The sequence below is a fragment of the Astatotilapia calliptera genome, chromosome 19 (genome assembly GCF_900246225.1).
Source record: "Astatotilapia calliptera chromosome 19, fAstCal1.2, whole genome shotgun sequence".
NCBI classification, from domain to species: domain Eukaryota; kingdom Metazoa; phylum Chordata; class Actinopteri; order Cichliformes; family Cichlidae; genus Astatotilapia; species Astatotilapia calliptera.
Genome location: NC_039320.1, coordinates 19,183,006 through 19,202,442, shown reverse-complemented (window position 1 = coordinate 19,202,442; position 19,437 = coordinate 19,183,006). Strand labels below are relative to the sequence as shown.

The 19,437-nt window shown below is 40.9% G+C and overlaps 1 protein-coding gene across 6 annotated transcripts; it reads right to left on the bottom strand.

The window, feature by feature from the left end:
- Positions 1-5,017: 5,017 nt before the first annotated feature.
- On the bottom strand, positions 5,018-19,031 carry LOC113012691 (protein FAM163A-like). 6 transcript variants are annotated; one of them, XM_026152986.1, is made up of 5 exons: positions 18,577-19,031; positions 17,822-17,875; positions 7,723-7,744; positions 7,500-7,614; positions 5,018-5,989 (listed from the first exon to the last, which is right to left on the bottom strand). In XM_026152986.1, the coding sequence occupies exons 4-5, from the start codon at positions 7,590-7,592 to the stop codon at positions 5,618-5,620; spliced, it is 465 nt and encodes a 154-aa protein (XP_026008771.1). In that variant the 5' UTR covers positions 7,593-7,614; positions 7,723-7,744; positions 17,822-17,875; positions 18,577-19,031; the 3' UTR covers positions 5,018-5,617. The 6 variants fall into 6 exon arrangements, with proteins under 6 accessions (XP_026008771.1, XP_026008774.1, XP_026008772.1 ...); XM_026152989.1 differs by lacking the exon at positions 7,723-7,744 and having other exon boundaries at positions 18,303-19,031; XM_026152987.1 differs by lacking the exon at positions 7,723-7,744.
- Between the last annotated feature and the right edge of the window lie 406 nt (positions 19,032-19,437).

Genomic DNA, 19,437 nt, shown 5'->3' with positions numbered 1-19,437 from the left:
TTTACCTTGTAGATTCTCACTGAAGACATCAAAACTATGAATGAACACATATGGAATTATGCAGTACACAAAACAGTGTGAAATAACTCAAAACATTTTGTATATTTTAGATTCTTCAAAGTAGCCACCCTTTGCTTTGATTACTGCTTTGCACACTCTTGGCATTCTCTCGATGAGCTTCATCGGGTAGTCACCTGAAATGGTTTTCCAACAGTGTTGAAGAGTTCCCAGAGATGCTGAGCACTTGTTGGCCCTTTTGCCGTCTCATCTCAAACCACCTTGATTGGGTTTAGGTCAGGTGACTGTGGAGGCCAGGCAATCTGGCGCAGCACTCCATCACTCTCCTTCTTGGTCAAATAGCCCTTACACAGCCCGTAGGGGTCACTGTCCTGTTGAAAAATAAAAGATGGTCCAACTAAACAAACCGGATGGGATGGCAGGATTTTGCGGTAGTCATGCTGGTTCAGTGTGCCATCAGTTTTGAATAAATGCCCAACAGTGTCACCAGCAAAGCTCCTCCACACCATCACACCTCCTCACGGTGGGAACCATGCATGTAGAGACCATTCGTTCACCTTTTCTGCGTCGCAAAAAGACACAGCAGGTGGAACCAAAGAGCTCAAATTTGGACTCATCAGAACAAAGCTTGGATTTCCGCTGGTGTAATGTCCATTCCTTATGTTTCTTGGCCCAAACAAATTTCTTCTGCTTGTTGCTTTTCCTTAGTCATGTTTTCTTAGCAGCTATTTGACCATAAAGGCCTGATTTGCACAGTCAGAGCCAGTTTCATCGTAGTGCTTAATGGATTTTGCGACTTTCAAAGTTTCCAGACTGACCTTCAGTTCTTAAAGTAATGGTGGATTATCGTTTCTCTTTACGTAGCTGATTGGTTCTTGCCTTAATATGAATTCTAACAGTTGTCAAATAAGCCTGTCAGCTGTGTACCAACCTGATTCCTGCACAACATGGTCCCAACCCCATTTAAAGGCAAGAAATGCCACAAACAAACCCTGAAAAGGCACACCTGTGAAGTGAAAACCATTGCAGCTGACTACATCATGAAGCTCATCGAGAGAAGGCCAAGAGTGTGCAAAGCAGTAATCAAGGCAAAGGGTGGCTACTTTGAAGAATCTAAAATGTAAAACATATTTTGAGTTATTTCACTTTTTTTTGTTTACTACATAATTTCATATGTGTTCATTCATAGTTTTGATGCCTTCAGTCAGAATCTACAATATAAATAGTCATGAAAATAAAGAAAAACCTAAAAATGAGAAGCTGTGTCCAGACTCTTGATGTGTACGTCTGTGGTTTTCTTTTCTTTTCTGTTTTTTTCTTCTTCTATGAACAGAAACCGATTTCATAATCCTGTGTATCTACTGTCTGAGTCACTGTGTGAAAAAGACAGACCATAAGAATATGCAGATATCTACATATTTATTCCTCCTGAAAAAAAGGAACATTATGTGAAACATTGTGGATTTTCCTCAGGTCATAGCAGAATGTGATTTTTTTTAAATACAGAAACAGTAACCTGAAAATAAAAGTTAAGTTCTGACACAACAGTTGTGTTCATTATGGTGCAACAAACCTGTGAGCACAAACACTGAGCCACTGTCATCAGACTAAGGGGATATTTGTTGGGTAGGTGGCAGTGAACGCCAGTGTTCAGTGAACATCTAAACTGACAAAGACATTTAAAAATAAAAATAAAGCAGTTTACATACAATACTGTGCAAAAGTCTTAAGTCAGCACTCCATTATCTGGATTTAGCTTCTAAGGAGGCAGACTTGTTGGTATTTTTAAACCAGTTTTGAGCAATAGTCCACTCCCTGCGCCGGATCATGAGAAATTCAGAGGAATGTTTTTTAACACTGACCTATAAATTAAACAAGCATAAAAAAGGCACCTAACCCAAGCAATGAACCAGTGTCATGTCTATACGCACCAGACAAATTAGCAAAGAACCAATTATTAAATTGTATCTTTAGGCACTTTGTTATTAGAAGTCTGCTGCAAAAACATAAAAAATTATTTTCTCATGTATTTTATTGAAACTACAAAAAATGCCAAAGGTAGTTTGACTGGCTTAAAATACTATTTGTGCACAAACAAGGTGATTACCAAAGGGCGACTTCCTGAAAACTACATACCTCAGCATGATGTGCAGTGTGTCTTTGAGAAATGAGAGGAAAGAGGACAAGCAGAGGACAAAAAGAAGAAGTAGCAGTTCAATAGCAGATGAACAGTCATTTTAAAGGAAGGCAAACAGGCAGAAAAGGGTGAGATATGCTAAATTACACAAGAACTGGACTGAAAATCAGCAGAAACAGGTCATCAGGAGTTTCTACAGCGATCTGTAAAACACAGCAAGGCTCTGTCATGGTTTCGGGCTGTATTTCAGTGAACGGTGTTGGGGATTTTGTTAAAGTTGATGGAATTATGAACGCTGAAAAGTACCCTATGGTCATCAGTCATGGGTTGGACTACCGAGAGCCTGGACTTACTGCTATTACTATAACGGATCATACCTACAGAGAATGAAATAAAAAACAGCCAACATCCAAAGAAGAGCTTTGAATGTTCTTCAAGAAGCCTGGAGAACTATTCCTGAAGACTTCTCAAAGAAATTACAAGAAAGCTGACTAAGAGCATTCAGGCTGTGTTGAAGAGTAAAAATGGTCATACCCAAAAATTCACTTTTGGGCTTGCTAGAATTTTACAAACTTTTTTCTTTGCCTTATAAACTATATTTCTGTGTATGTCGGTGTATGTTTCATGACATCCCTGCACCCATTTCCCATTTTCCTATAAAGAAATGACATGTGGCTCAAGACTTTTCCACAGTACTGCATAAAATTTAGGACGTACGTCTGAACGAGTCTGTAAGATCAAGAAAATAAGGAAATATAATGAAGCTTAGAGCTCAGTGAAAACAATGTGACATTAGAGTGAATAAATATAGTTTAGATCTTAAATAATAGCCTATGTTCAATAATACTCAACATCACTGTTTCACACATTTTCCTGTGTTTTTCACACCTCTAGCACAATTTATGTTTAAACTGAGTTGCCATTTCCACAGTTGTGTTCCTGTGCAGCTGTCAGGAGTGCACAGGAACACAGAAAGAAGCCAAAACTGAAGAGAAAAGTACTGAAATACATCTAAACCCGAACATCCCTCACAAAAAAATGACAATACTCCTTAAAAAATATATAGATTCAGGCATATACTGCAATAACACTGCATCTTATTACTGTACTGTAGCAGATATGATGGCTCATATATAGATATAAAACCTAAGCTTTAAGATCATTAAATATGGTACAGCATCTCTCTTTTCTGCTTATCGCACGTCTAAAAATCTGCTTTCACACGTCACAATCTGTAAGCACAGAAAAGGTAAATACATCAGCTTCTATGGAAGACACTGCGGAACAAACTCTCTTCAGTTTCATGGCAATTTCATGTCAGAAGTGAAAACAGAAACAGACAAAACTGACACTTTTCTCACAGACTTTCTGGTAATCTGCAAGAAGAACAAAAAAAGGCTTAAAAAGTTGTAGTTCCTTCTTCGCTCGTCAGGTCTTTCTTCTGGATAAAAACAGTTAAGCTCCATTAGTTATATAGCTGTTAGCCCTCATGTAGTGTAAGCTGCAGTGGTAAGAGGTTCACACTACCATTAATCCTTTGTGACACAGGGAAAAAGGGAGAAACTGGAGAAAAGAATAAGAATAACTGAAGTGATGCTCAAATATGGGGTTGCGCATGCCTTCTTCGTGTGTCTCAGCTCTGTCTCCTCGTCATCAGCAGTCACTTTTGATTTATTGAGTGGAAAATGCTGCTAAAAATATATTCAAAGTGCTCACACCTAACAGAAAGGTATTTATGTGGTTAATCTTAATCACATTGAGGGTGAATGATAGATGCAGCACTATATCTATGTGTGTTTATGTAACTTTGTCATTCTTCAGATTAGGCTGACATTTGTCTGTTGCCGGAAAAATGGTGGTTTTTACTAGATCCCTGCATCCAGGATGCATTTGCCAGAGAATGAGCTGAACATGAGATCATAAACTCTGTGTTCATCTAATCTAATGCAACTGAGGTCCTGAGCCATAAATAACTGCCGAATGACTTATAGTTGCAGAATTTGCAAATAATGTCCTGCTTTTCCACTGAGTTTAATAAAACATGTTTGTAATTTAGTACTAAGCCTTTTCTTGTCTAACTGAATGCATTTTTTCTCTATAAATTACATAATTACATTCACAAAACTTCACAGAAATTAAAAAACAAATTCTATATGTCACAATTTTTTAATGACTTAGGCTACGTTCACACTGAAGGCGAAAGCGCATCAAATCCGATTTTTTTGACCCTATGCGACCCATATCCGACCATGCTATGACAGTGTGAACGGCGCAAATCCGATATTTTCAAATCCGATCTGGGTCACTTTCGTATGTGGTACTGAATCCGATACATATCCGATGTTTTAGAAAGCGACTGCTGTTTGAACGGTCAAGTCGCATTAAATCCTTTTACGTCACCGACACAAGACTGAAGCCAATTATCAGCGCCAGAGAAGCGCCCGAGAAGACATCGCGAACGCTTCCTGGCCATCCAGTGTAGATGTCAGTGAAACTGTTGGGAAGACAATGTAAACATTTTATTTGTACTGTATAATCTGCAGATTCTGACAGAAATCTGCAGCTATCTTTGAAGCACCGCTCCTCTCTTAAACAGCAATAAGGATCATTATTAGGTTATTTACATTATTATGTAAATAACAAAATAACTTAAAGCAAAAATTGGGAAACGTGAAGTCCGAAGTCTTTATATTAAGGGCCATCAGTCAAACAATACTGTTGCTCTGGGTCTAAACAGAGCGCGTTGTGTGTGACATCTTCTTTTGCGCATGCGGGCCGCTTTGAGCGTTCACACTAGAGCGCGTTTGCTGTCGCATTTTATTTGTAGTGTGAACGAGCAGACAAAAAAAATCGGATTTGATCAAAAAATCGGAATTGAGCATTAAGACCTGCAGTGTGAACGTAGCCTAAATGACTTTAACGCCCCAAAACCTCGCCTGTTTTTCTACCTGGGGACTGTCTGAGCTTACTCTGTACTAAAAGCTTTGTTATGTGTCCCTGATCATATGTAACCTGAATGACTTCATTGCCCCAGATGCATTTATAGAGTGTGTAGACTAGCTCCAACCTTTGAGCCATTTACTAAAAACACTATCATGTGTGACCGGGCTCAATGAGATGCTAACTGTAATGGTACTTATACATTTTATAGCTTTTGTTTAAGTAAAAGTCGTACTAAGATTAAAATATGAGTTTTATTAAAGAGTAATGTGGCCAATTTTATGTAATATTTCCCTGCTGCAGATCATGCCCAGATTTGTCACCCACCATGGGGCTCTATCAGTAGGCTTAGTTTATGGGTCACTTCCCTTCAAATTATGTGGGCATGTACAGTAATATGGGCATGTGTGTATAATTGTGCTGTCCTCTAATCAATTACCTGAAGTTAGTCTCAAACAAAAGGGCATGTGCTAGACGCTGTAGGTGTGTGTGTGTGTGTGTGCCTGTACAGTGAAGCAAAGGTCAGACGTCAGTGCTGTAGGAGCGCGGCGGGGGAGGAAACGTGTCCGAGGGACTGCAGTAGCTCAGAGGGGAGGAGCTCTGAGGGTGAACCGACAGGGGAAGAGATACAGACGGGTTCTCGTAGTAAGTATGGAAGCCGAGACGCTCCCCTCCGTTACGCATGTCGTCTGTGAGTCCCGAGCGCAGGGTGTACGGTGAACAGCTGGGGCAGTGGTGAGAACCCGAATCCAGCTGATCCAGAGAGACGGGGGTGATGGCAGTGCCGTCCATGGCGAGGGCGTTGCAGGCGTTGCATGGAAAGTGAGCGAGAGGATCCGGTCCTGCCATGGAGGCCACGTCCACCTCAGAATCATTTTTCTTACAGCAGTAATACTGCAGGAGGATGACAAAGAAGGCACCAGGGTGTGAGCAAGAAGAACAAGGGTTTGGATGTCTTCTTAAACATTCTGTGATTCTGATTGCTTTATCACAGCAAAATAAAGTTGTGATATCAAAATCAAAATATGAACAGTGACAAACAAAATTCAGTTTAACATGGTGGGAATACTTAGAAGTAGTTTTTTTTCAGAGGCAGGTGAAAAGACTGACAGTATACTCAGACAGCTGTCACTAGGCTTTGGAAGGGCAGTCTGCACTGTGCTTTGTGCAAATGTTGAACCACTGACTGCTCTGGCCACCACATCTGCTTTTATTGTAACCAGATCCAGCTGTGACTTGGTACTAGAGTGCTATGTTACATAAATGAGACAGAATGTGGAAAACCATGTTAAGGTGGCAGACAATTAGACTGGGTTATGGCTCAGTCTCACTAGATTAAAAATAGGACTGCAACATCCTCGAGTTGCCCGGTGACTGAAGTGAATTTTTGGCAAATTTAGGGAACGATTGGAAGTAGGTCGCCTCCAGGTTGAGCGCTCGACAACCTCAATCTCACAGCAACCACTTTTGCTTGTTTGTTTGATTGTTTCTATTTTAACTATTGCAATATGACTGAAGCCTAGAATTTACTCTGTTGTGGACATGGACAATGACAGCTGGACGGTCAGACAGCTGAGTACTCATCCCTGTTACTACTTTTTGAAGTCTGCCAACTTGGTTGGTGGTCTGGTGATTTAAATTTCTTGTTTTTTTACTCTATAATTGTCTGTCTTTACCTTACTGGCTGACTGTTGCTTTAAATTGGCACTATGTAAATAAAATTGCATTGAAATGAATTTTATATCTTAATTTTTAAACGCACACAGATTGCAATCAGCTAAATCAATATGTGGCAACAAGTGCAACTAGTCTGCAATGGGTCTCTTTGGATAAGGTGACTTCATCCAGCTGGTTACCAACTTGTTTGTTTGGCAACCAGCTCTGCCTTGTGGTTATATTTATTAATAAAAGCAAGTGGCTAGCGTCTATGATATTTTGCTAGTAAATTAAAATCCTGGACACAACACTATGTGTGGAAACCTTTCTGTTTCAAGCCTGAGAAGTTCAGTCTGGACTCTGATTGCAATTTAATGCGAATTTCCAATTAGTGTGAATTACTGTGCATGTAGATGGCAACAGATTTGCAGTAATTTATCACAGTATTATATCAAACAGATAGCAAGTAACTGCCAACTTGACCCTACTTAATTGCAGACTAATAGCAGACTGTGTCAATTTGCCATTTTTTCACTGGCTTTTAAGATGCCAGCTGAGTGCGAGTGGTGCCCATCTTTGAAGCAAGTATTTCAAAGACAATAAGACTGCAAGTTCATTGCACACGGTCACAAACTAGATTAGTTAGTTGAGTTTGTTAAGCCAGTAAACATCAGTAATGTAAAAAGAGCTTTTGGGTGAAGAGCAAACTGCCTAAAAGACCAAGAAACATGAACGTGCACAGTAATACCTGGAGTCTACAGTAACAGAGAACTGCTACAATGCACAGCAGTATCACTCCGGCAAGTATTCCTCCGGTTATGACAATAGTTCCCGCTGACATCCGACCAGCTCTCCATCAAACCCTTCACACAGAATCAACAAAGACAGAAAAGAGGCGAAAATGAGTCAAGAATTACATTTGGATTTCAGTAATGTTAGAATAACTTCCGCAGAATATTTAGCATACTTACGTCCAGCAAAGGTTTCTAATGCCTGAAAAAATAACCAAAATAGGCTGGATTAGTGTATTTATATGCCATTATTATACAATTGCAACTGATAAAAATGCACAAATGCCATTCTTCCAAAATAAAAGTCCTTCTGGGTTTTCATGATGTAAAAAAGCAAAGCTGCTTTGCTTCGAGCAAATATGATTCAAACGATTCTGTTTCTGATTGAATCAAATGACAAACTCTGGAACAGGAAACATTTATAAGACTATTTACTCTTTACAAACTGTATTTGCCAGAAGTCTGTCCATACCCCAAACTAGGTCTACTTACATCGTTATTGGGTTCAAATAGTGAGATTTTTTTTGTCATATTTTCGCTGAGCTGCAGTTGATTATCACCATACAGGGAGTGCAGAATTATTAGGCAAGTTGTATTTTTGAGGAATAATGTTATTATTGAACAACAACCATGTTCTCAATGAACCCAAAAAACTCATTAATATCAAAGCTGAATGTTTTTGGAAGTAGTTTTTAGTTTTAGCTATTTTAGGGGGATATCTGTGTGTGCAGGTGACTATTACTGTGCATAATTATTAGGCAACTTAACAAAAAACAAATATATACCCATTTCAATTATTTATTTTTACCAGTGAAACCAATATAACATCTCCACATTCACAAATATACATTTCTGACATTCAAAAACAAAACAAAAACAAATCAGTGACCAATATAGCCACCTTTCTTTGCAAGGACACTCAAAAGCCTGCCATCCATGGATTCTGTCAGTGTTTTGATCTGCTCACCATCAACATTGCGTGCAGCAGCAACCACAGCCTCCCAGACACTGTTCAGAGAGGTGTACTGTTTTCCCTCCTTGTAAATCTCACATTTGATGATGGACCACAGGTTCTCAATGGGGTTCAGATCAGGTGAACAAGGTGGCCATGTCATTAGTTTTTCTTCTTTTATACCCTTTCTTGCCAGCCACGCTGTGGAGTACTTGGACGCGTGTGATGGAGCATTGTCCTGCATGAAAATCATGTTTTTCTTGAAGGATGCAGACTTCTTCCTGTACCACTGCTTGAAGAAGGTGTCTTCCAGAAACTGGCAGTAGGACTGGGAGTTGAGCTTGACTCCATCCTCAACCCGAAAAGGCCCCACAAGCTCATCTTTGATGCTACCAGCCCAAACCAGTACTCCACCTCCATCTTGCTGGCGTCTGAGTCGGACTGGAGCTCTCTGCCCTTTACCAATCCAGCCACGGGCCCATCCATCTGGCCCATCAAGACTCACTCTCATTTCATCAGTCCATAAAACCTTAGAAAAACCAGTCTTGAGATATTTCTTGGCCCAGTCTTGACGTTTCAGCTTGTGTGTCTTGTTCAGTGGTGGTCGTCTTTCAGCCTTTCTTACCTTGGCCATGTCTCTGAGTATTGCACACCTTGTGCTTTTGGGCACTCCAGTGATGTTGCAGCTCTGAAATATGGCCAAACTGGTGGCAAGTGGCATCTTGGCAGCTGCACGCTTGACTTTTCTCAGTTCATGGGCAGTTATTTTGCGCCTTGGTTTTTCCACACGCTTCTTGCGACCCTGTTGACTATTTTGAATGAAACGCTTGATTGTTCGATGATCACGCTTCAGAAGCTTTGCAATTTTGAGACTGCTGCATCCCTCTGCAAGATATCTCACTATTTTTGATTTTTCTGAGCCTGTCAAGTCCTTCTTTTGACCCATTTTGCCAAAGGAAAGGACGTTGCCTAATAATTATGCACACCTGATATAGGGTGTTGATGTCATTAGACCACACCCCTTCTCATTACAGAGATGCACATCACCTAATATGCTTAATTGGTAGTAGGCTTTCGAGCCTATACAGCTTGGAGTAAGACAAGATGCATGAAGAGGATGATGTGGACAAAATACTCATTTGCCTAATAATTCTGCACTCCCTGTATTTTTGCAGGGTACTGTGCATAAATAGGATATCACAAATTCTAATTTTGACATTTGCTTTTTAGGGATAAAACAAGAGAGTAGTTGTATTTTTAAACATTGGCACATGAAGGGTAGCTGTTTAGCACTGCATGCTGTCTTAATGCTGAGCTCATCCCCTCCCAGCTTCTGCTCAACACTCAGTGAACTAACATGAGAGGAATGCTGAGCTGCAATACTGAACTATTTCTTTCATTTGTAACCCATCTGCAGGCTATAGCCTCCAGGCTAATGTTTTTTTGTTTTTTTAATTTTCAGAGGTTAAGTGCTCAGAGCAAAAATAATCTTTTCAAGGCACCGTCAGGTCTGAATTCCAACAAACCAACCGAACACACACATAAGAAGACAGCGGGAGAATGTAAGGAGGTAGGAAACCATAGCAGGCCTGAGGACTGTTACTCTCAAAATCACCTCTCTTTGGAACTCCTGCAGGTAGAAAAAGAGGCTTCTGTCAGGAGGAAATGTTTGGCATGAGAAACGCTACATAGCAGCTGTTGTACTATGCCGCTGATAATTTCTATGATTCTGTAATTATGTAATTTATATTCAACCAAGCAACTGTTTAGCCCATAAATACAGTGTAGTTATATAATGTGTGGCTTTTAAAAATTAAATAACACACGTGGTTGCCTAAAATGTCTAAAAGTAGTTTATAAAATACACCCCCAGGCCACATTTTAAGCTGCTTGTTAATACAAATCAGCCACTCAGGTGGGAGCAGCCCAATGCATTGCAGCTCAAGTCTGAAGAAGTGCTTAGTTGATTTCAGAGCTCAGAGGAGAATGGCCAGACTGCTTCATATTGATAGGAAGGCAACTTAGAAAAGTACATTTATAACGACAAAGGTATGCAAATGAGTATCTGTGAAGGGATAATACATCAAATCCTTGAAGCAGAGTGTGTGGTCTTCTGTTGTAGCAGCAGTAGACCACACCCACTGCCACTCCTGCCATCTAAAGAACAGGAAACTAAGGCTACAATTCACCAAAATTAGCTAATAAAACACTGGAAAATGTTACCTGCTCTGCTGATTTCTGTAAGTAATTAGAATAATAGGTTGAGAACTTGGTATAAACAACATGAAAGCACAACAGTTCCAGCTGCTGCTGGTGATGTAAAAGGTTGGAAGTCTTTGGGGCCCTTAGTGCCAGTCAAGCATTGTTTAAACACCACTCCATACACAAGTGTTGTCCCTGACTATGTCCATCCTAGTATGACCACAGTGTACCCATCCTCTGATGGTTGCTTCCAGCAGGATAGCACGCCATGTCACAAAGCTCAAATCATCTCAAACTACTTTCTTGAAAATGACAGTAAGTTCACTGCTCTCAAATGGCCTCCACAGTCACCTGATTTCAGTTCAATAGAGCAACTTTGGGATGGAGTGGAATGGAAGATTGATATCACGAATGTGCAAGCAATATTTCTGCAGCAAATGCATAATGCTATCACGTCAAACCAAAGCCTCTGAAGAATGTTTCCAGCATCCAGTTGAATCTATGCCATGAAGAATTAAGTCAGCTCTGAATGCAAAAAGGAGTAAAGCCACATGTACCTAATGAAGTGGCTGGTGGGTTTGTATTACAGCCGCTATTTCATGACAAAGAATCTGTTCTTTCTATATAACCCATAAATAGGCATACAAAGGAATGAATCACGCTCACTCCAGAATACTTAAAACAACTGGGAGCTGTTTTGAATTGAAAAATAACACTCAACGTGTGGTTGAATTAATCTGCTGAATGCAGCAGCACATTCTCTGCATGCTAATAATATGTGTGGCATTTCATACAAGTATGTGCAGCACAGTTTCAGGATAATAATAATAATAATACATTCAAGCGATATGTCGCTTGTCCTTTTTTTACTGTGACAGCTTCAAAATCACCTCTCACTGCTGCGCTGATAGCTGCCACCATGAAATCTCCTGGATATTATCAGGGCATACTGTCACATGAACCCAATTCCTCTCCCCTTTTCTTTGCTTTGCAGGTAAATAACCTTAAGCAAACCGATCTGATTGACACTGAGACACAAAAGAACCAAAGCAGTGTAAAGAAATAAAAGAAAAGAAATAAATCAATGCAGATGCACGTATATTTATCTCCAAAGCGCACAGCAAATTTACTGTCTCGCCTCAAAAAGATCTGCTTCTAAACAAGCCTGTCTAGAGAAAGCACTAAATTAGCTGCGTGCGAGCGATAAAGAACCCCGTGTGTGTGTGTGTGTGTGTGTTGATGTCTTAATTTCATTTTACTGGCAGTGACATCAAAATACTAAATAAACAAACAACCACGGCGCAGAATACCCAAATTAATCCGCTCAGAGAGTGACCTCTTATATCAGCTTTTAAATTTCATGATTTCGACATTAATTTAGACAAATTTGCATGGCTGCGTTCGGGCAGAAATATTCATTTTAGGCACTGCCATTATAGTAATTACAACACCAGAAGACTCTATTTATCTACCGTTCAACTTGATTAACTAAAACATCCAGATATTTCTCACTGGAGTAACAGCATTTAATTATGCCAATTAAATGGATTCAAACAAACAAAAAAACCCAACTTCCCTTTATATTAATGCACGTTTGTGAAAGCTGTGAGCTTTCTAAAGCAGTAATTTGCAGTTAATTTACATTTCATTGACTAATTAATAGATTTAACTGTTCTGGGATTTGATATTTTGACATCTGGTAAATCTCAGCAGGAAGGTTAAATAAAAAGAATAGTTCATAATTGGGTGGCTTGGTCAGCTGCCAGCGAGCGGTTTTGCTGCTCTGTCCCTTTGTTTGTCCGATGTATCATTAATGAGGTTAATGACCCTGAACAATGAATAAACTTGAATCTCTATTTTAAATAGATGGTACAATCACATAAAGCACTAGATCTCTTTCATTATATGTGCGGCCTGAAATGAGTATGTGAGCCTCCCTCTCAGAGAGCGCCCTTCTGCAGTATCTTCCATTGCGTCATCGTACTAAATTATATACACCATGGACCGCGATAATGTCGTTAAAAGCGATGTGAAGTCTCTTTTGCTCCCCATTTCTCCATCCCCTCCCCGTCTAGCTCACAATCTCATGTCTCCTTACTCCTCTTTGTGCATCTTATCTTTTCTTCATTCTCTTTGTCTCTCATTTACTCTTTGAAGAATATCCTACTTTTTCCAACATGCCATACATCATTCCGGGCTCAGGCTATCGACTTAAATTTAAGACCTGTGTGCAACTACTGTGGCACATGCATGCAAAATTCATAACCTTCTCTGAAATATATCAACAAAGGCGCAGCAATGGAATCTTTCTAGAAAGAAAAATAAGTCACTTTGACTAACACGCGACCAAATTATGCTAGAGAGGGAGCGCTGAGGTAAAGCCTCAGATTAGAGAGTTTCCAGTAGACTGGAGAGACAAACATGCCAAGTGACAGAGGTTGGAAGACTCAACTTTAATGCTGTCATCTTATCCAACACAATTCATGTACGACTCCCAGTGGGTTCAGAGCTGTCTGATTTAGCTGGGAAGCACACACACACACACACTCATAATACCACATAAAACCCTTAGATTTAACTGTGGTCTGAAAGAAGGATCTGCCACAATCCTGTCAGTGGCTGACTTGGACAAGTGACACTGAAGAAGGGGGATGAAGCTGTCTCAGAGGAGCCAACAGGCATCTGATTTCCACAACACAGAAGCTACATAAAGTCATTATGTGTACCAGTCCCAGGTGACCTGCACACTCTAGTTATACAAGGTGTATCTGTCAAGTCAGCTTCAATCACAGAAAGAAAGGATCCACTTCCTCACTGTACAAAAAGCAGCGCTGAAGGAAATGTAAATCCCTGAGATTTGCAGGGATTTTGAGAGTTGCCAAGAAATGATGTAAAGTATATGTGCAAATGAGAGACAGGGAGGCTCTTAAGCAGTCAGCAACATTGTCACTCTTGACTCAAAACACTGAGCATCTAGCAGGGTTGGGCAAAAATTCAATTTTGGCTTCAGCTCATTATTATTTTCACTGTCAATTAATTTGTACCGAGAGAAGAGAGCAGGTGGAGGAAAACCTGGGGAGGTGACGATATGCACTGGAGAGAAGAGGACTGAAAGTCGGAAGAAGCATGAAAGATTATGTCTGATTGAGAGGGAGACAGGTGTAAGACTGAATCTTCAAGCAGTAGATGTAGAGAAGGTTGATGAGCTTAAATATCTGGGGGTCCGCCATCCAGCGAAAAGTGTAACGGAGAGGGGAAAAGAGTGCAAGCACGGTGGAGTGTGTGGAGATGAGTGTCAGGGATGATTTGTGACAGAGGGATAGCAGCAAGAGTGAAAGGGAAGGTTTACAAAACAGTACGGAGACATGCTATGAGGTATGGTTTGGAGATGGTGGGACTGACACAAAGTGTAGAAGTGAAGGAGGACACGGAGTAGGTTGGTGTGACAGTGGGGGATGCTAGGGACAGGCAGAGAATTCACTGTGGCGACCACCTGCTTCTCATCAGCAGTGATGATTCTTGGCTCACAGGTTGGCTGAGTTTTAAAGAGAAGTTTGTGCTTGATTTGAGGTTCATAGTGCTGCCGCAAATAGGCACATACAACAGGTAAAAACAGGACTTCCAATTAATGATCTAAACATAGCAGCAGTGCTGGAAGGGTTCAGAGGTGCACAAGGAGAAACCTCGATGGGACAAAATTTAAATCAGGTCATGCTTTTTGCTTTATATTGGACACACTGTTAGATTTCATTTATTATGAATGATCTTAGGCATCAAGAATTTGTCCTTGGTGGTTTTCTAAAATTTCTGCCATCTTCTGGGAATTCTCTGACATTTTTGTAGACGATTTGATTAATTGATTAATCAGAAAGAACATAGAGAGGTGACTTTATTGAACATCCGAGTATCAAAATCTGTGAGCATAAAAAAAAAAAAAATCTTTACCAGATAGTTGACTTTGAAAGAAAAAGACTCAGAAAGAAAAATTCAACCACAATACCACAACTTTATTGATCCTTTGGGAAGTTATTCTTATATTTCGAGCGAACGCATCTGTATGGAAACAGCCAGCAAGTTGACTCAACTGTCTGAATTTTGGAGTCTGGGTTAATGATACAGCAGATAAAGTCAACAATCGCAGGTTGGGAACCTTCCTCATAGAAAATACAAGGCATTGAGTTGCTATAGTCTCTGACTGGCCTCCTCTTCTTCTCTACTTGTGAAAAGCCATTAAAGACCAAGAAAACGGGAATTCTTGCATGCAAAGACAATAAATCATCAACTTTAACACAAATACACATGCTAAGAAAAACTAAATCTGTTATACTGCATTACACCATATTTACCCTGATGTTATATTCATCTCTAGGATATACTTTATAATTAGTATTACATAAAAATCACATTAGCCTTGCTGTATCACAGATAAGAAAAGTGGCTCTTCTTCTTCTTGTTCTGCTTTTTTCTCCTCTCCCTCCCTTTTTCGTTCACATACAACATGCACATGAAGAGTTCATTAGAAAGATGATTAAACCTTTGTTCAAGCTACCACAAAATCCTCTCATTTCGACCTCCGCAATGTTAGAAACGCTGAGAGAGGTGAAGAGGTTTCACACTCCACTTGCAGAACTATATTTAGCAGTTTTGCCATCTCTTAACACAGTGAAAAGCACGAGATGAGAGGCAGAAGAGAGAGGTGTCATATTTTAATTCGTTTTCTCTGCGGGAAATGAAACGATCCTCGCATACAGCTGCATGCAAATGAACACGCACGCACCCACAACCAAAAACACCCCTGATCGAATGCTGAAGAGGTAAAAAACACCGCTTCCCTCAGAACTTTCATGTGGGACGATGTGGTGATGATTAGTGTTGTGAAGCTGGGAGGTTCTTCTCCCATGTGATGCCTGAGTGAACTGTGGAAATTAGAGAAGCTATGACAGGAAACTTTAATTAGAAAACTCTCTGCTATACAGTAAAGCAGTGGATGACAGCAGATCATTAGATGAAAAGTGATCCCGTATCTGTTCAGTCAATCTGAAGCTAAAAGGAAAATTAGCTTAGGTTTGCAGCAAAGGCTGGAAATGGGGAGGAAATTTAATTCGTTCAGTTCAATTCAGTCTATTTATATAGTTCCAAATCACAACAGCACCTTACTGTATACATTATTTCAATTGCTTTATGTGGTAAGGTAAAGACCCTGCAATATTAGATAGAAAGCCCAACAATCACACAACCCCCTGTAGCCAAGCAGTAGGCCACAGTGGGAAGGAAAAACTCCCTTTTAAGAGGAAGAACGAGGTGCAGGGAGGGGCAGAGTGGGCGTGAGCACAAAAGGCAACCTACAGGAGAGAGAGTAAAGCATGTGGCTTAGTTATTTTGAAGATAACAAAACCTGCATACCAGTATTACCAGGACTGCTTAACAGGGACTTTGTGTTAAATCTATACTGTATAAGTGTCATAACCACACCTCTGAAAACGTATGCTAAAACTTGAAGTGCACTTCCCTAGAAATGTTACTACACAACTATCGTGATCTGTCCACTTCTGTCGATTTCTCCTATCCATTTATGGTTGCTTGTTTGAGTGGATTAGTGAAAGATTAATATAAATTATGTATCATTGAAAGGACAGACTTGAATGTTAGGCTAGTTCATGGGTAGCACTGCCCAAATTAGATGAGTTTAAGTATCAGGGGGTCTTTTTCATGAAAGAATGAATACTATGTCACTCTCTTGTGGTGAACAAAGACCTGAGCCTGAAAGCAAAGAGCTGCAACTATTCAATATCAAAAGGAGCCAGATGTGGTGGTTTGGGCATCTGTCCAGGACATTTCTTTGGTCCCTCCCAAGTGAGGTGCTTCGGGCATGTCTTACTGGAAGGAAGCCCAGGGGCAAACCCAGGACATGATGTAGAGATTATATCTCTCGACTGGATTGGGAACGCCCTGATGTCCTTCCAGATGAGCCAGAGATGCATCCAGCATCAGAAGATGGATGAATGGATGTCTAACTGCTCAAAACTTATATACATATCATTGAAAAACTACTAAAGCTACTACTACTACTACTATGTCAGAAAGGCGGTATGCAAGATTTTCAATATATGCCTTTTAAGTTCTTATTTAATAAGAGCTAGAAGATATGGATAAGGGTTAGCATGTGGTTAATTTTTTATAAATAAAGAGATGAGTTTACAAATGGAGAAAGGAAGAAAGAGAGAAGGAAAGGGAGGGATCAAACGGGAGAGTAGGGAAGCAGGAGAAGGTGGCAGTGCCTGAGTGGCTGAATGATATACCCACTCTTAAATAATGATATGAATATTTCGTTGAGGTGGCCTTCAACTTTGCGCCGCAAATCACAGCAGGTCCTTGCAATTTTAAAGCCCCGGGGCTTCAATTATTCAGGTATCATTCCTTTAACAATATTTTTCCATCACAGGACAATTTAGCCAGGTAGTAAAATCGGGGACTTTTCTGCCTTGTCTGCCTCTGAAAGCACTCATCTCAGCGTGTGAGGAGAGGAACACATCCACATCTAAGACAGAAACACCCACTATCAGAAGGGTGCAGAAGGGAACAAAGGCAGCCAGAGGGAGGAAGGTGGTGTGTGTGTGTGTGTGTGTGTGTGTGTGTGTGTGTGTGTGTGTGTGTGTGTGTGTGTGTGTGTGTGTGTGTGTGTGTGTGTGTGCTAGATTTCATTATGAAATACTCAGAAAATGAGTCTCAGAAATACACTTTTTTCCTTATGACTGACGGCACATGAACTTAATCAGGTCTCCTGTTGCGTTTGATGCGGTTACCGCATGTCCTAATTACCTCATTGTCAATTATTTTTTGCATTACTTATGACTGAATGCATCTCAGGGGTTCTGGGGATGAATTTCTTTCAGAGTATGCCAAAAAAAGGAGGGAGGGGGGTTATACAGAAATCCAAGTACACTCTTGAGATCAGAATTGAAGATCCACAGCAAGAGCAGAAACACAACTTTCCTTTGCACAGTTTGCCCAGAGGTTCAGAATAGAGATCAGAGGCACTGCACGAACTTGTGGCCAAAGGTTTACAGTGCTGGCTTCCTGTAACAAACAGTGCCAGAGACATAGCTGTACCAAAAGCACCCTTACCTTTAGAAGTCAGCATCTGGGGGAGAGCATTCTCTGCTGTGCTGCAAATCCCCCCTGGAAAACCCCAAAAAAGACCTGACATCAGTTATAACAATGATTTCAAGAGATGCCTCAGGGCCCCAGCAGTGATGTGGTCAGCACTGCGGCTACAGTAAATGAACGAGTTTGTCTCAAAGTGGGGATGGATCTGTCTGCATTCCCATCAAAAATCCACTCATCCATCAATTTTCACATCATTAATCGCTCACACAATCACTGACACATTTTGCCCCCTGTCAGTGCTCATATTACCTCATAAGACATATGGAAGTTGTCATAATCGTGCAAATTAAAGCACATTTTCTGGTCATTCACGCCACAATAACCTCTGACATCTTTTTCATCCTAGTCCAATGCAATCAGACAACTGTGCGCAAAATTACTAGAAAGAGCTGTGAGATAGATGTTAAACCCTCTAAAAATAAAAATCGATTTTACTCACCTTACTGTCCACATCATTTCAAGTAACGTTTACTACTACGTCTACTACAGTAGAGGCGATTTTTCTTTTTCTTTTTTTGGGGGCGAAATAAAATTGAAAATCCTTACTTTTACGATATAAACACATCTAATGCTTTAACCGAATTGGCGGCTGGAGGTCAATTTAACAGCTGTTACATCACTGATTAGCCTCATTTTACTCAATTAAGCAGATAAATTAATGCGCACAGCTGTTAAGTGGCGCGCGGATGACTGTAAATCCAGTCTTGCCCTACCTTTTCGGACTGAATGTCTCAGCAACCTGTTAGAGAGACGTTTCTTTTCTTTTCTTCCCTTCTTCTTATTTGCACCGCTGTCGGTCCGGTGTTACGCGGCTCCACAGACAATAAAGTCCAGTGATTTCCTCTCCAGCACCGGTCATTAAAGGTGCCCGGAGCCCCCCTGTGCTGGCTCTACAACCGGAATCATCACGTCATTATCCGCCGTTGGTTATCCCCTCTTGACCACGGTTTTACTCACAGCATGGAGCCAGTGAGGGCCTGTGGGAAATCTCATGGCATCCGACCGCTCTGTGAAGCGCTAAAGACGGATGAGACCAGGCGGCAGTCCGGCTGCAGAGTGTCACCGCTCGGCATGGCCGCGTTTTCAGCGAGGTTCTCTGGGGGCGTTTCGGCACCTGCTACCGCCGTGCCCGGTGGGGCGGGGTAGAAAGAACAGTGGGAAGAGTGAGACTGTGTCAGCTGTACCGTGTGATATCATTTTACAGGACGGTGGAAGGGGTGGTGATGGTAGTGGTGGGGGGCAGAGGGTCGTCACCAGTATGACATGAAAGCGTAAAACGGGTGCATGATATACTCGGCTGCAGTGGGAGAGGTACACACGGACTCTGCGGAATCCAAAGGACATCCAAAACATGTCATGCCACTTGTCTCAGTAAGTCATAAGCTTGAAAGAATCCAGAAAACCAACCCGCCATATCATGTCTACACAGGATTGGAGATATTTTGACAGGAAAATCTCCCCAGTAAAAAAAGAAAAGTTGTGGGGAAAGAAGAGGTTAAAAGGCTGAGTGACACACACACACACACACACACACACACACACACACACACACACACACACACACACACACACAC